This window comes from Bufo bufo, chromosome 1 (assembly GCF_905171765.1).
Source record: "Bufo bufo chromosome 1, aBufBuf1.1, whole genome shotgun sequence".
NCBI classification, from domain to species: Eukaryota; Metazoa; Chordata; class Amphibia; order Anura; family Bufonidae; genus Bufo; species Bufo bufo.
In genome coordinates this window covers 499543844-499561251 of record NC_053389.1, presented here as the reverse complement: position 1 = coordinate 499561251, position 17408 = coordinate 499543844, and the positions used below count along the sequence as shown (strand labels likewise).

The 17408-nt window shown below is 40.7% G+C and overlaps 1 protein-coding gene across 1 annotated transcript in view; it reads right to left on the bottom strand.

Annotated features, from left to right (window-relative positions):
* Positions 1 to 17408, bottom strand: part of NELL2 (neural EGFL like 2) — a 391676-nt gene that overhangs the window by 284118 nt on the left and 90150 nt on the right. The window contains exons 5-8 of the mRNA XM_040410664.1: positions 17307 to 17403; positions 8754 to 8826; positions 8572 to 8654; positions 3674 to 3802 (exon numbers count right to left, since the gene is read on the bottom strand). Coding sequence (XP_040266598.1) covers positions 3674 to 3802; positions 8572 to 8654; positions 8754 to 8826; positions 17307 to 17403 — 382 coding nt within the window. The remainder of the gene's footprint in view (positions 1 to 3673; positions 3803 to 8571; positions 8655 to 8753; positions 8827 to 17306; positions 17404 to 17408) is intronic.

Genomic DNA, 17408 nt, shown 5'->3' with positions numbered 1-17408 from the left:
ATGGCAGTCAGGCTACCTCTGGCGAGCACATGGAGGGCTGTGCGGCCCTCCAAAGAAATGCCACCCCACACCATTACTGACCCAATGCCAAACCGGTCATGCTGGAGGATGTTGCAGGCAGCAGAACGTTCTCCACGGCGTCTCAAGACTCTGTCACGTCTGTCACATGTGCTCAGTGTGAACCTGCTTTCATCTGTGAAGAGCACAGGGCGCCAGTGGTGAATTGGCCAATCTTGGTGTTCTCTGGCAAATGCCAAACGTCCTGCACGGTGTTGGGCTGTAAGCACAACCCCCATTTGTGGACGTCGGGCCCTCATATCACCCTCATGGAGTCTGTTTCTGACTGTTTGAGCAGACACATGCACATTTGTGGCCTGCTGGAGGTCATTTTGCAGGGCACTGGCAGTGCTCCTCCTGTTCCTCCTTGCACAAAGGCGGAGTTAGCAGTCCTGCTGCTGGGTTGTTGCCCTCCTACGGCTTCCTCCACATCTCCCGATGTACTGGCCTGTCTCCTGGTAGCGCCTCCATGCTCTGGACACTACGCTGACAGACACAGCAAACCTTCTTGCCACAGCTCGCATTGATGTGCCATCCTGGATAAGCTGCACTACCTGAGCCACTTGTGTGGGTTGTAGACTCTGTCTCATGCTACCACTAGAGTGAAAGCAGCGCCAGCATTCAAAAGTGACCATAACATCAGCCAGGAAGCATAGGAACTGAGAAGTGGTCTGTGATCACCACCTGCAGAACCACTCCTTTATTGGGGGTGTCTTGCTAATTGCCTATAATTTCCACCTGTTGTCTATCCCATTTGCACAACAGCATTTGAAATTGATTGTCACTCAGTGTTGCTTCCTAAGTGGACAGTTTGATTTCACAGAAGTGTGATTGACTTGGAGTTACATTTTGTTGTTTAAGTGTTCCCTTTATTTTTTTGAGCAGTGTATATATATACACACACACACTCACCTAAAGAATTATTAGGAACACCATACTAATACGGTGTTGGACCCCCTTTTGCCTTCAGAACTGCCTTAATTCTACGTGGCATTGATTCAACAAGGTGCTGATAGCATTCTTTAGAAATGTTGGCCCATATTGATAGGATAGCATCTTGCAGTTGATGGAGATTTGAGGGATGCACATCCAGGGCACGAAGCTCCTGTTCCACCACATCCCAAAGATGCTCTATTGGGTTGAGATCTGGTGACTGTGGGGGCCATTTTAGTACAGTGAACTCATTGTCATGTTCAAGAAACCAATTTGATATGATTCGAGCTTTGACATGGTGCATTATCCTGCTGGAAGTAGCCATCAGAGGATGGATACATGTTCTCATTCTGTTTACGCCAAATGCGGACTCTACCATTTGAATGTCTCAACAGAAATCGAGACTCATCAGACCAGGCAACATTTTTCCAGTCTTCAACAGTCCAATTTTGGTGAGCTGGTGCAAATTGTAGCCTCTTTTTCCTATTTGTAGTGGAGATGAGTGGTACCCGGTGGGGTCTTCTGCTGTTGTAGCCCATCCCCGTCAAGGTTGTGCGTGTTGTGGCTTCACAAATGCTTTGCTGCATACCTCAGTTGTAACGAGTGGTTATTTCAGTCAACGTTGCTCTTCTATCAGCTTGAATCAGTCGGCCCATTCTCCTCTGACCTCTAGCATCCACAAGGACTGCCGTATACTGGATGTTTTTCCCTTTTCACACCATTCTTTGTAAACCCTAGAAATGGTTGTGCGTGAAAATCCCAGTAACTGAGCAGATTGTGAAATACTCAGACCGGCCCGTCTGGCACCAACAACCATGCCACGCTCAAAATTGTTTAAATCACTTTTCTTTCCCATTCTGACATTCAGTTTGGAGTTCAGGAGATTGTCTTGACCAGGACCACCCCCCTAAATGCATTGAAGCAACTGCCATGTGATTGGTTGACTAGATAATTGCATTAATGAGAAATAGAACAGGTGTTCCTAATAATTCTTTAGGTGAGTGTGTGTATATATATATATATATATATTTTTTTTTTTTATTTTTTTTTTTTTTTTTTATTATTATTTTTTGTAATTACATATTTATTTTGTGCCATACATTTTTTATAATTACAAAATGATATTTCTGCTGTATAGAAATACTTAATACATGAGAAACTACTATGGAGGTTTTTCTAGCACAGTTGAGCATTGAGCTTTGAGCTTCATACCTCAGTGGTATCGGTTCTTGCCTCTAATGTAGAAGGTTGTGAGTTCAAATCCCAGCAGAAACATTTCAGAAATAGAGGCTAAATTAGGCTTAAACACACTGGGTGTCACCAAGCATACTGATAATGCTTGGGGATATCCCCTTCATGTTCATAGCACTCACTCCATATATGGAGTCAGAGCAGCGACTCCTAAACCGTGAACTAAAGTCCTGACTGTTCAGTAACACTGGGGGATTCCCCGTACAGAGATCTTCAGCATAGACCTGAGTGGGCCCGGCACTTGCCCGCTTTTTGCCGGGTGCTGACGCTAGCCTTGAACCCTCCTCCTTCCCCCACGCCTCATCCACTTTTTCTAAAAGTGGTGAGGGTAGAGTAACAATGCAAAACGTCACAGTTTTTGCCACAAAATGGTACCTACACCAAAAATTGTTAGCTAGGATCATCTTCTCTAGTTTTCTTTACACTATTTAAATTTTTTTGTTTTTGTTTCTGTTTTAACTCACTTTATTTCTTCCAACTCCTCACTATTTTCAAAGGAGGATTTCTAAGAATAACTAGTTTAAGGAAAACGAGGAGTAGTTACATATAGCCTAGCAGTGGTCAGCAGTCTTCTTTTGTGAAACTACAACTTCTCACAGGAGAACATATCCATTCGCTTCTATGGCAGTTTTGAGAACAGCTGAACAAGTGTGCATGCTAGGAGTTGTAGTTTTACAACATCTGGAGTGCCAGAAGTTGTTGACTCCTGGCGTAGAGTTGCTATTGGCAAGTGGAAATTTGTCCTTGCCCTAGCTTTTATAAATCTCCCACAAAGCATAATAGAATATCCAATAAACTGTCATTATACACTTTATTTACATAGGACTAGAAAACCCCTTTAAAGGGAACCTGTCACCTTCACAGCGTGAGCGTGATCACTGGCCTGAGTTCTCCTGCTCCTGCAGCCAGTGATCACGCTCGCGCTGTGAATATACCTCGCCGGCGCGAGCGCGCACGCTGATTTCTGATGGCGCATGCGCAGTGAGAAAGTTATGTCCGGCTGCCTGCGGGAGCCCCAGACGAGATCGTGCAGTCGCAAGGGGCGCACCGCGCAGGCATCAGACTTGCGCTATCTTAAGGAATAGAAAATATGTAAATCACAGTCAAAAGGGGACGGGTAAGAGGCGGGCTTTTCTTCATTTGAATCAATGCGGTCGCTTCCTCCTTGACTTCAAGCTCACAGGAAACAGAGCGCTCATGGAGATTAAAAAAAGCGTTTTTCTCAAGTATGGATTATCGAATTTCTGGCTCACACACGATCACTGGGGGCTGCTATAAGGTAATGCTGGCAGTTTTATATCTCTTTTGGAGGTGACAGGTTCCCTTTAATTCTTTGTGTACTAATACACTGAAAAAAAATTATCTAAATCCTCTACAAATCCTGAGAAAAATGTCAACCTTTTATAAATGCATGTTAAATAAATCATCGTACCATGCATGTACACTTCTTACAGCCATCTGTCCAGGACTCCAACTCTCTGTAGACATTGCCCTTTACAGTGCAAGATCTTTCGCAGTAGCATTGATCTAACCTATTCATCCTCTGCTCAGCTCTCGACAGCTGAAAAGAAATTTTGAGCACATAAAAAAGATGTGTGACAGACAATATTTTCCATAATTCACTAATAATACAGAGAAGGTAAAAGCCAGCTGTGATATACAAAGAAAATGGCAGGTTCTATGTAACCGATTAAATTGGCAATACAATCTTTCCTGATGCAAGCTCAATGCACGAACATGGAGGTGATCGGTAGAGCAGCTCTGTGATGTAACTACCAAGTGCTAGCTCCTGTAGCACACGATTACAAAATCGGGAGTTGAAGTTTTTATTGACATTACTGTATTTTGAGGTACATATCATTTATTGATTCATTTTTTTGGGGGGGGGGGGGGGGGGGCTGGAACACAAAATATTATTTTTTGTGATGTTATTTTTACTGTTTACCAGGCAGTAAAAATAAGTTGAAGGACATCTGTCATCATATTCGCACCTATGCAACCGGCTGACCTGTTACATGTGCACTTGGCAGCTGAAGACATCTGTGTTGGTCCCATGTTCATATGTGCCCGCATTGCTGAGAAAAATGAAATTTTAATATATGCAAATGAGCCTCTAGGAGCAACGGAGGCGTTGCCATTACACTTAGAAGCTCTGCTCTCTCTGCAACTGCTGCACCGACTGCACTTTAATTGACTTTAGGAGAAGTCAGCCTCAGGCGTGATCGCGTTTTCACTGCCTGTCTGTCCCTGTCAATCAAAGTGCAGCGAAAGTGGAGCCCCTAGGAATAATGGCAACACTTGATTTTTCTCAGCAATGCGGGCACATATGACCATGGGACCAACACAGATGTCTTCAGCTGCCAAACCAAGGCAACAGGTCAGCCAGTTTCATAGCTACAAATCTGTTACGATTGCAAGGTGATTACAATTTTAAGGTGAACTTTTTAAAATAAATAAAAAATTATGCTTTTTTGGGGGGTGGGCTTTTTTGTATAAAACCTTTTTAAGCTTTGTTGTCCTTTATCTTTTTGTCCTCTTTTGTTATGAACATAAATCATGCATGTTAAAATCTTCAGGCATAATAGTTATGGTATCCAGTGGCAGAAAATATTCTATGTAATAACCAATAGATCCTGCAACAAAAAAATGCCTTTTTTACTAAGTGCTTTTTTCTGCTGAGATCAGCATTTAAAATTAAGTTCTACCTTGGTATGGTTTATATAATCATTTGTTATTTTCTTACATAAATTCATGAATATTTATGAGCATTTCTGCAGACAAGACTATTTTAATCTATTATAATCAACACTGTGGAGGAAAGAGGAATGTGGTATCCTACCAGCAACATTCATCACATATCTACCAGATAGGTGACTCAAATGTGTGATTGCTAGGGGTTTGACCTCTGGGAAGCCCACGATTCATGAGAATAGGGGACTCGAGTCCTGTGTTGGAATGAAGCGGTGGTCAGACATGTGCACTACCACTCTATTTACTGTCTAGGGGACTGTAATCCTCTATTTGGTCAATCCTATAGACAGTAAATGGAGTGTAGTGGGCAAGCATGACCACCAGCCCACTCAAGCTGGGAGTTCGGAAACCCCAATTTTTGTCATTGGTGGAGGTCCCAATGATTGCACCCCAGTGATCATATCTATTATTTTGCCTATCATGCGGATAGGTCATGAATATTTGAGGGCTAATCTATTTAATATATTATTTTCTTGTGATTTCTCAGATGAATACTATTGATCCTTTGTTTAATTGTACTATAGTGACATTTGAGTGACATTTCATATCTGTATTGGTATTTTACACATCTATCAGTGAGAATGCATCACTATGTTTAAAGGGGATGCCTGACAAACAGATGCAGCCGAGCTAAACTTGATGGTGAACGCGTTAAGTAAAGAATGACAAGAAAAAGATAACTGACTTTTCAATGGATTTCAATGGCTTTTGTCATGAGATAACCGAGATAACATGGTGTTATCAGAGTCTATTTTAGACATCTGTAAATAAGAAATTAATGATTGGCAGGAATTGGTGTAAAAATAAAAGAGAGATAATAAACATGCACCTTTTAAAAGTCCTATCGCTGCAGCACAACAGCGCTCATTAAACTGGAAGTGATGACGTTCTGTTCCCATTCACATGACCTCTAAAAAAAACCTCTGTCCTCAAAAGTCAAATGTGCAAGACCGTCTCGTGACCACTGAGCCCCTGTGTTGTTGTTTTTTTTCTTTTTTACACCAGTTTCTGCTTTTCATTCATTTTTTTATCTACTTTGGACACCCTCTATAATTCCCTTTTAACTAGGACTAATAAGGAAACAGGAACATATATTAGGGGACACACATGGTGCACATTTGGGCTTCCTTGTCTACAGGCTGTGGATGGCTCCTACGCTCATATGATTCATTATCCCCAAGGGTAGCCATATGATGGCAGGTACACAGAGGAGCAGCAGGGGACCCATACACCGCCAAAAGCAGAACAGAGTATAATCATAAATCATCAAAAGTTATGTGAGTATATGAAGTTAAATAGGTTTTCCAGGAAGAGCATTAAAAAGAAAGGTCAGAAAGATATAAAAATATAAAAGAGGCCATACTCCCTTTCATCAGTCCCCCATTGCTGCGTTGGTCCCTGCTTCTCTCCACTTCTTAGTCCTGACTCTATAACTTGAAATGCCAGAAAAGTGGGACACTGCCAAGGCCAATCAATGGCTTAGCGGGCCTATTCTGAGATTTCTAGTGTGCCATGTAGGGACCAGTAAGTGGTGAACAGTGGGAACCAGAGCAGTACCTGAATGCTAGCAGTGAGGAATCAGTGGAGTTGAGTAATGCTTTTTTTTTAAACATTTTCAGGCCCATTTTTTTAATATTATCGCTCCAGGAACCCCTTTAAAACCTTGAATCAAGTCTTATCCCTCTCCTCAACATTTATCATTATTTATTTGTAATATTGATTCTCAGGATAGCTCATCAATATCAGATCGACGAGGAGCCAACTACCAGCACCCCCTCTATCCTTCTATTTGAATAGAGCGCAGTGCTCATACCAGCGCTGTGTTCTCTTCTATGTTTACCTGCTCGCTTGCAGTAGGTGTGATTACAGTTCCTCCATCCCCATTCACTTGAATAGGAAGGAGCCGTCCCATTGAAGTGAATGGGCATGGTGTAATGTTGTAATCACACCTGCTTGCCACTATGAGGTCTACCGCGCACATGTAAACCGAAAAGAGAATGCTGCGCTCATACGACAACAGCTGATTGGCGGGGGAGCCGGCAGTCAGCCCCCCGCCGATCTGATATTGATGACCAATGCTGAGTGGACAACCCCTTTAAACACACTGTTCATAATACTTGATGTTGCACCTGGTACATCTTGTATTATGTTAATCTTTTTGCCATGTAATAACTTTTACAGCATTCTAAGGAAAACAAATTAAGTAATATATCTAAATGTATATACTGTATACTGTATATAGATATACTGAAGGAAAATGATGAACAACTCATGAATAATGACTGATGCTTGCATCTTTGCTTCTTGCATCTGTGTGTGATATAAATGATTCAGCACGGTGGCTCAGTGGTTAGCATTGGTGCCTTGGAGTTCTGGGTTCAAATGTGTGTTTGTGTGGGTTTCCTCCGAACACATACTGAATAGGAACTTAGATTGTGAGTTCCTTGGGGGACAGTAAGCAATTATAATGTCTGTAAAGCACTGCGGAATGTGTCAGCGCTATATAAGTGAGTTAACAAAAAATTCAGATTACTGTATACAGAGGAAGCATTAAATGAGAGTTCTGCTGTGAGATAATCTAAAATATTCTCTCCAGTGCAATTTAAGTGGAACAGTTTTATTTGATATTTTATCCTCAAGTCTGATCTGAAAGAGGGATTAGAAGTAACAGTAATCCATACAGTTCGTGCCTGTTGCAAGATGTTCCAGATCTTTATAAACACTGACAGAAAATCAGTCTCACATTCTCCCAACCAGAGAATTATCAATGGTAAAAAAAGCTAAATCAAATGTATTAAAAACGGATTGTACTCTATTTCCCAAGCAATTTGGAAAAAGCCATTATAAAGCCACTAGGTAGATTTCGCTTAATTTGGCCCATCGAGTTTCCCACTTCATAATAAATTATAGACTTCACTATACCGCTACGTTTTTGAATAACTGTGAAATCATAAATGCTTCAAATTGTTTAAAATGTTTAAAGCCCGATGCGGACCATATTCATATGCTATAAAACCGCCTCAAATTACATACATATTGGAAATATTTTTACCGTAATGATTCTTAGCAACCCTATTCTATGTCTCTTGTGAGATGGTGAGAGTTTAAGAAACATTAAAAATGGAAAATATCCTAATTTAGTTTATGTAAATATTATTTTTTGCTCTGTGAAACGTCCTTCGTCACTGGTGTGTACGGATTGCACGCCACATATTACTGGAAAAGACAGGTGATCAAGGTCTTGTGTTTTAGAAAATCTCATTTGTATGCAAATTCTGGAACTGAGAAATCCTATTTTAAGTAGCATTCATGGATACAACTTATGTCTTCAGATGATAGAACAATTTTAAAGGTATAATACGGGATGTACATGGAGATGTGGACGGAGAGGGATTTCAGTCGTCACTTTTTTCTCCCGCACCATTCATGCCTCCTCTCATGTGGGCTGAACTCTAGGCTGGGTCAGTTGGATGGATTGCCTTGTTGGTTATTTTTCTTTATATTACGAGTATGATATTAGGATATGTTTTTGCATCAATGTTTATATACTATTAACTTGCAAAAATATCAAAAACGTACCTTTGCTGATGTTTTTGCCAGGATATCTTGTAGTTCCATGATTTTCTGCACTAGTCCATGGAAGTCATTGCACGTTGGACATGCTGAAATAATAAACACTGAGACGTCAGTATATTTGGCCACTTCTAGAACTGAATGCCATAGTTGTGGAAAACATTGGGGACAGACATTCATATACATACTGCGATTAAGATCCGGACACTGGGAAATAAACCCTTGTGGCATGATAACGATCTGTAGATCTTGCATGATCCCCTGTTAATAAGGACACGGAGTGTAAACATTTTGCACATAGTTTGATACTTTGTACAACAAATCTGTCACGTACAATTTTATTTTTAACATAAAATCTATTTTCAACTATGTAACATGCTGTTAAACAACATGGTTTGCCTTTCACTAAAGGGTATATAACTACGTATATTGATTTTCCCTTTAAGATTAAATCAAGCCAGGAGAATTGATGGAAATTAGGCTACTTTCACACTAGCGTTTTCAATTCCGCTATTGAGATCCATCATAGGATCTCAACAGCGGAAGAAAATGTTTCAATTTTGTCTCCATTCATTGTCAATGGGGACAAAACTGAAATGAATGAAACGGAATACACCAAAATGCATTCCGTTCCGTTTGGTTGCGTCCCCAACGTGGACAGAAAAACACTGCAAGCAGCGTTTTTATGTCCGATATGGTGGGGAGCAAGGCGGATCTGTCCTGACACACAATGTAAGTCAAGGGGGACAGATCCGTTTTCTCTGACACAATAGAAAACGGATCCGTCCCCCATTGACTTTCAATGGTGTTCATGATGGATCCGTCTTGGCTATATAGAACATAATACAACCGGATCTGCTCATGACGGATGCATGCAGTTGTATTATTGTAAAAGAAGCATTTTTGCAGATCCATGACGGATCCGCAAAAAACGCTAGTATGAAAGTAGCCTTAATTAGTACCACCAAAGCAAATGTCTATTAGAGAGAAAATAATTGAAGAACTCCAAATGAAGAATAGGCGGACTAATAAGGTGGATTTTCTGCATGTGACCATAAAGGATTTCACGCAGCAGATGAATACATGGCCCCTATTAGGAGAACAAAAAAATATATCCTATGAGAATAAAATGAAATACCCAAGGCACCTTTTAAGGTGAAAAAAAAGGGATTTAGTCAACCTTATTAATACGAAGGAAAGTCATGTAATAAAATGCACTTGTCTCTGAAGCATTTATATCAATGTCCATATTTTAACTAATTGGACGCCGATGTAGATAACAATTTGGACCAATTCACTGGCCTCTTTAAAAACACTGCCTGATGGTGGCAAATATCAAGCACTGATGATGAATTGATTGGCAATCGTTTAAAAGTACATTTGACACAACTCACAGCAACCTTCTCTCCCCAATGAAAAGACCGTATATATCTACTTGGCTTAGCAGGGCATGTACTGTATGGGCAAGTCGGCAAAGATAGCTGTCGCCAACAGCTATTGAAGGTATGTAAAGACTGGCCATATACTTTAGATAGCTGTCAATAGCTATCCTTCTCTATCCTTTCCCTCCCATACACATGCACACTCCATCTGGTTTGTATTCTAAAAGGTGATAAAGTCACTACAAGACATATTTGGTTGTGACCTATCTTGCCAAGAACAAAAGAATCGGCCACGTTGAAATCCAGCATCCCGATCCTTCTTTGTCCTGACATATGGCATGAGGAGAAAGTTGGTACAACACCATTACACATTCAAATTGGGTCAGGTGATTAATTTAAAGGGAACCTGTCATCAACTTTATGGAGCCCATAAAAGTAGAGACAGGTGAGTTAATTTCAGCGGTCTGTCATTTAAAAGTTTAAAGTAAGTGGTTGCCGAGAACCAACATCACAATCATTGCAGACTGGGCCTGGAAAAGAGTCAAATCTACCTGAGAAGAGTCCTGGTTCTTCATGAATTCCTGCTCTCCCACCCTCCTGCTGATGATTGGCAGTCTTCTATCTAGTTTTCTCCCTTTCTCTCTAGGAGAGAACTGCCAATCATCAGCAGATAGGTGAGAGAGCAGGAGATTATGTATAACCAGGACTCTTCTCAGGTATATTTGACACTTTTCAGGGCCTGGGCTGAAATGATTATGATGCTGGTTCTCTGTAACCACTTACTTTTAGCTGCAAACAGCAGGGGGCACACCTATGAGTATAATAAAGGAGTGCAGGCCTTGGTATCAAAAAACAAACATGAACTCAACCAAGTAAAGAAATACCACAGCTAGACCGCACCTCCAAAGATAAAACATAATTTATTGAAACATACTGGTTAAAAACATCAATTCATGGAACAATCCCCACTAGAATCATGTGCAAAATGCATCCGGTACCACCATCAAATGATCAATGTATAAGATAGTCAAAGGTGTAACATGAAAATGCATAAAATATATCTAATGATATACTTATCAGAAACACAGTGGTGGCACATGGGAAATAGAAACCCACAGGGGGGAAAGAAAACCCTCACGCGTATCGCTAGAGCATGAAGTAGCTTCCTCAGAGGTCCATGTAAATGTGCATTTGCGTTTCAACATTACATATCCTATTGAATCAATCACTTATCAATTGTAGCTGTGGTCAAGTTCATAAAGCAATAAACGGGGAGGGGGTGGGGAGGGCGCACGTAGGTACTACCTGGATTCTCCCCGGTGCATGGTCCAAGTGCGAATGATGGCGCGAGTTAAATCCGGCGTGCTGGAAAGACAGACGCGCATGCGCAAGATGGCGCCCGGGCGGAAGTCGATGCCGCGATGCGTTCCAAAGGGCGGAAACACACCACGGCCTCGCAAACGCCACAGAGCGCCGAACCGCACGAGTGCATCCCTACAGTGGGATGCTAAAGTTTGGGCAACCTTGTTAATCGTCATGATTTTCCTGTATAAATCGTTGGTTGTTACGATAAAAAATGTCAGTTAAATATATCATATAGGAGACACACACAGTGATATTTGAGAAGTGAAAATAAGTTTATTGGATTTACAGAAAGTGTGCTATAATTGTTTAAACAAAATTAGGCACTGTGTGTGTCTCTTATATGATATATTTAACTGACATTTTTTATCGTAACAACCAACAATTTATACAGGAAAATCATGACGATTAACAAGGTTGCCCAAACTTTCACATCCCACTGTAAATGAATCGCCGAAACCCAGCAAAGTAATGTTAGTTCCGGTATGAAAACAAGACATAAAATATAAGGACAATGCCAATTAAGAGCCCACAATTCCACTATATTAACAAGAAGTGTGAGTAAAGCAATTTATAGAGTTACAATCATGCAGTACTATTAATATTAATTGATGTTCAAATAGTGACAGGAAAAATTATATAATTCATAATCTAAACAATTAATACAAATCCATGATCATATGTGAAATAGAATATTACATAGATGAAATGTGCAATTCATAAAAAGTTAAATATATATATATATATATATATATATATATATGATATACAATGCATAATTAATTACATGAATGAATAGAATAAACAAGTGTGAAAAACGTATAAAAATTCGTTAACATAATTACATCAATAAGACAGATCATAAATTTATTCCCACCATTTTTATTTATACTCATTTCTAAGGCTCTCTATTGTATGACTATGTCTCATTCTTTCCTTACTACACCGTTCCTATACTTATCTTATTACCTGGGTATTAATCTATTTATCATTATTAGTAATAATTTTTAAATCAGCTTATACTTTTTAGCAAAAGATACATGTATTGCACCCAGTACAAAGCATAACTATGACAAGAATTGCAAGAAATTACACCAAGCCATATGGTTTTAAGACTCAATAAAAGGTACAACGATCCAGAGCCAGGCTTTCCTGCAAAAAGTTGCAGCGAACCAAGGGGATGACGGACCATGCACCAGGGAGAGAAGAGGGCCAGAAAGCAAGCGCAGGGTGAAGAGAGAACAAGTCAGTACATGTGTGATTTATTTTTTAATGTATTTTATATTATTTATATGATTCTCACACATGTACTAACTTGTTCTCTCTCCACCCTGGTCCGTCATCCCCTTGGTTCGCTGCATCGGGGAGAATCCAGGTAGTACCTACGTGCACCCTCCCCACTCCCTCCCCTGTTTATTGCTTTATCTACTTGACCACAGCTACAATTGATAAGTGATTGATTCAATAGGATATACAGTCAGGTCCATAAATATTTGGACATCGACACAATTCTAACATTTTTGGCTCTATACACCACCACCATGGATTTGAAATTAAACAAACAAGATGTGCTTTAACTGCAGACTGTCAGCTTTAATTTGAGGGTATTTACATCCAAATCAGGTGAACGGTGTAGGAATTAAAACAGTTTGCATATGTGCCTCCCACTTGTTAGGGGACCAAAAGTAATGGGACAGAATAATAATCATAAATCAAACTTTCACTTTTTAATACTTGGTTGCAAATCCTTTGCAGTCAATTACAGCCTGAAGTCTAGAATGCATAGACATCACCAGACGCTGGGTTTCATCCCTGGTGATGCTCTGCCAGGCCTCTACTGCGACTGTCTTCAGTTCCTGATTGTACTTGGGGCATTTTCCCTTCAGTTTTGTCTTCAGCAAGTGAAATGCATGCTCAATCGGATTCAGGTCAGGTGATTGACTTGGCCATCGCATAACATTCCACTTCTTTCCCTTAAAAAACTCTTTGGTTGCTTTTGCAGTATGCTTTGGGTCATTGTCCATCTGCACTGTGAAGCGCCGTCCAATGAGTTCTGAAGCATTTGGCTGAATATGAGCAGATAATATTGTCTGAAACACTTAAGAATTCATCTTGCTGCTTTTGTCAGCAGTCACATCATCAATAAATACAAGAGAACCAGTTCCATTGGCAGCCATACATGCCCACGCCATGACAGTACCACCACCATGCTTCACTGATGAGGTGGTATGCTTAGGATCATGAGCAGTTCCTTTCCTTCTGCATACTCTTCTCTTCCCGTCACTCTGGTACAAGTTGATCTTGGTCTCATCTGTCCATAGTATGTAGTTCCAGAACTCTGAAGGCTTTTTTAGATGTCGTTTGTCAAACTCTAATCTGGCCTTCCTGTTTTTGAGGCTCACCAATAGTTTGCATCTTGTTGTGAACCCTCTGTATTCACTCTGGTGAAGTCTTCTCTTGATTGTTGACTTTGACACACATATACCTACCTCCTGGAGAGTGTTCTTGATCTGGCCAACTGTTGTGAAGGGTGTATTTTTCACCAGGGAAAGAATTCTTTGGTCGCCCACCACAGTTGTTTTCCGTGGTCTTCCGGGTGTTGCGTTGTTTTGGCCATGCCAAATGTTTTTGCCATCGCTCTGATGGGTTTGTTTTGTTTTTTCAGCCTAATGATGGCTTGCTTCACTGATAGTGACAGCTCTTTGGATCTCATCTTGAGAGTTGACAGCAGATTCCAAATGCAAATAGCACACTTGAAATGAACTCTGGACCTTTTATCTGCTCATTGTAATTGGGATAATGAGGGAATAACACACACCTGACCATAGAACAGCTGAGAAGCCAATTGTCCCATAACTTTTGGTCCCTTAACAATTGGGAGGCACATATGAAAACTGTTGTAATTCCTACACCGTTCACCTGATCTGGATGTAAATACCCTCAAATTAAAGCTGACAGTCTGCAGTTAAAGCACATCTTGTTAGTTTCATTTCAAATCCATTGTGGTGGTGTATAGAGCAAAAAATTTCAGAATTGTGTTGATGTCCCAATATTTATGGACCTGACTGTATAATGTTGAAACGCAAATGCACATTTACATGGACCTCTGAGGAAGCTACTTCATGCTCTAGCGATACGCGTGAGCGTTTTCTTTACCCCCTGTGGGTTTCTATTTCCCGTGTGCCACCACTGTGTTTCTGATAAGTATATCATTAGATATATTTTATGCATTTTCATGTTACACCTTTGACTATCTTATACATTGATCATTTGATGGTGGTACCGGATGCATTTTGCACATGATTCTACCCACTAGTGGGGATTGTTCCATGAATTGATGTTTTTACCAGTATGTTTCAATAAATTATGTTTTATCTTTGGAGGTGCGGTCTAGCTGTGGTATTTCTTTACTTGGTTGAGTTCAGGTCAGCATAAAGTTGATGACAGGTTCCCTTTAATGTATGTATGGACACCTTAAACTCCAGTTTTTTAATACTGATGACCTACAATCCAAATAGGTTGTCAATGCCAGATGGGTGGGAGTCCGAGACCCAGCATCCCCTCTGATCAGCTGTTCAAGTGAATAGGAGCTGAACTGCAGTGTGCTGGCACAGCCCCAAAACACTGGACAGAGCCTTCTGCTTCTATCTCCCACTAGACTGCCCAACCAGCTGATCATTGGGGATGACATGTGTCAGACTCCCACCAATCTGTGTGGCCAGCTTAACAGATACTAATAATATGTAGAATTTAAAAACTCTTAGACAAATAATGATCAGTGACTTTCTTTAACGTTATCAGTTGCGAACTGAATGGCTTTCAGGGCTGACAAATGGAAGAAATGTTCACAGATTCTACATGTATTTCAGATAAAAGAATAATATTCAGTGATATGCTAGCTACCGTATGTTTAAAAGGCAAAGCAGGGTGACTTGATAGAGATAGGACTGACAATAATGGATAGTGTGGAATATCTTAATGTCTTCATTCTGAAACATTAGGTGGATGAATCGCTTATTTCTGTTTGCCTTTCTCTTAAGTATTGGAATAGGAATTGGGGCACATACTGAATCACTGTGTAAGGGATAACCTTAGCTCTGTTCCCAAAATTACTCCAGAGAAATCTACGATTACCTCCTGTGGTAGTGACGTAAAAAAGTCACAAATTATGGCACACGCCATATGTGTGCAAACATTTTCAACCTTTTAAGCTTCTCAACACTTTTCTGAAGTGGCAGGGAAAGGGGTGGAGCTGGGTGCAACCCGTTGGATTTACTATAACTTACACCAGAAGCTAGCGTAAGTTATAGCTGAAATCTGTTCGCTGGCGTAAACTTCAGTTTCTGGCACATGGCAGGCAGAGATGCATATCATTTATTAAGAGAAATAAATTAGGTGTCTTTCACTCTAACGCAGAGGGACTAAAACTGGTGTATGGCGACGCCAGTCTTGATAAATGTCCCTCATTGACTTTTATAATCACACTAAACACAGTGAAAAACATTCATCAAGACAGGCATTCCCATATGCCAGTCTTCACAACTGGTGCTGTAGTGAGATGCACCTAATTTATTATAAGGCAGATGCCTCTTAATAAAATAGGCCCATCTCTGCCCTGTGGTGCACCAGAAACTGAAGTCTATGCCAACCAGGGGCCTGGTGTAGACTTCAGCTGTAACTTACAGCAGTTTCTGGTATAAGTTATAGTAAATCTGTCAGGTCTCGCTAAGCATCATCCTCCCGCTAAGGCCCGCCCCTTTTTCAACACTTTAGAATAGTGGCGCACATCTTAAAAAGTCTGAAATTATTGGGCATATATGGCATGCACCATAATTTGTGACTTTTCTACTCTGTTATTGTGGTGTAAAGACATTAGTGAATGTCCTCCAGTAATTTGATTTCACAGGAGTCAAGGATTGGGACAATAAACAGGGAATATGCCGAATAAATGCCCCTTCTCTAAGTAAGCCACTGATCTACTGACATATGTGCAAAATGCTAATTTGTCGGTAATGACATCTTTTATGTGGCATATAAAATCATTGTTTGCCAGCAGAAGATTGTCCTGTGTAAACATGGACCTGCTGCCGGCAAACAGTGACAATGTAGGGACTAGCACAGTAGAGGACACTCATCCCCATACAGAGGAGATGACTCCTGCACATAAATCATCTCTGCTTAAAGATTAGGAAACGATTGGGAACAAAAAGGTTGTTGTGGTCATTAAAGAGGTTTTCTGAGACTTTAATACTGATGACCAATCCTCTTGATAGGTCATCAATATCTGATAGGTGGGGGTTCGACACCTGGGACCCAGTCAATCAACTGTTTGAGAAGGCAGTGGTGCTTGCAGTAGCGACAAACCCTTCTCACTGCTTTCCCTAGGCCAGTAACAACACATTCATCATTCACGTGGCCTAGGCGCAGCTCAGCCCCATAGAAGTGGATGGGGCTAAGCTGCAATACCAAGCACAGCTGCCATACAATGTACAGCACTGTGCTTGTTAAGCTGCGAGAAGGAAGCAGAGCTTAAAGGATCACTAGTGCCTTCTCAGACAGCTGATTGCCCAGGGTGTTGGACCGCCACCGATCAGATACTGATGATCTATCCAGAGAATAGGTCATCAGTTGTAAGCCCTTTTAACTATGCATCGACTCATGTAAAGGGGCCTTACTTGTATGGTCCAGTGCCGAGGACTTCTGTGTGATCAACTTACAATCTTATAGGCAGTGCTAGCAGCAGTCAGCTGCCTGTTTTCAGGCAATTATCTCTAGTTTTCACTGGAGATGAAAGAGTCCTGAAGACACACATTTCTCCTCCCTCCAAGGAAGCAACATGGACATTTCCCCTTATATTACTGGGACTATATGATTGGTAACAGCGAGATGAAGGATCACTCTAGCTTTCTAATGTGAACAGATCTTTCATTAATGGCATAGCTTAGACCTAGGATGAGTCTTTTATTGCCAAGCCAAAACATACAGCAAACCACATACCTTAAAATAACCATGTGCGCCATTTCTTTGTCCAACCCATAAAGTTGTCCCAGATGGAATATCCATGTATGGCTTTTCCACAATTCTTTCATAAATCCTATT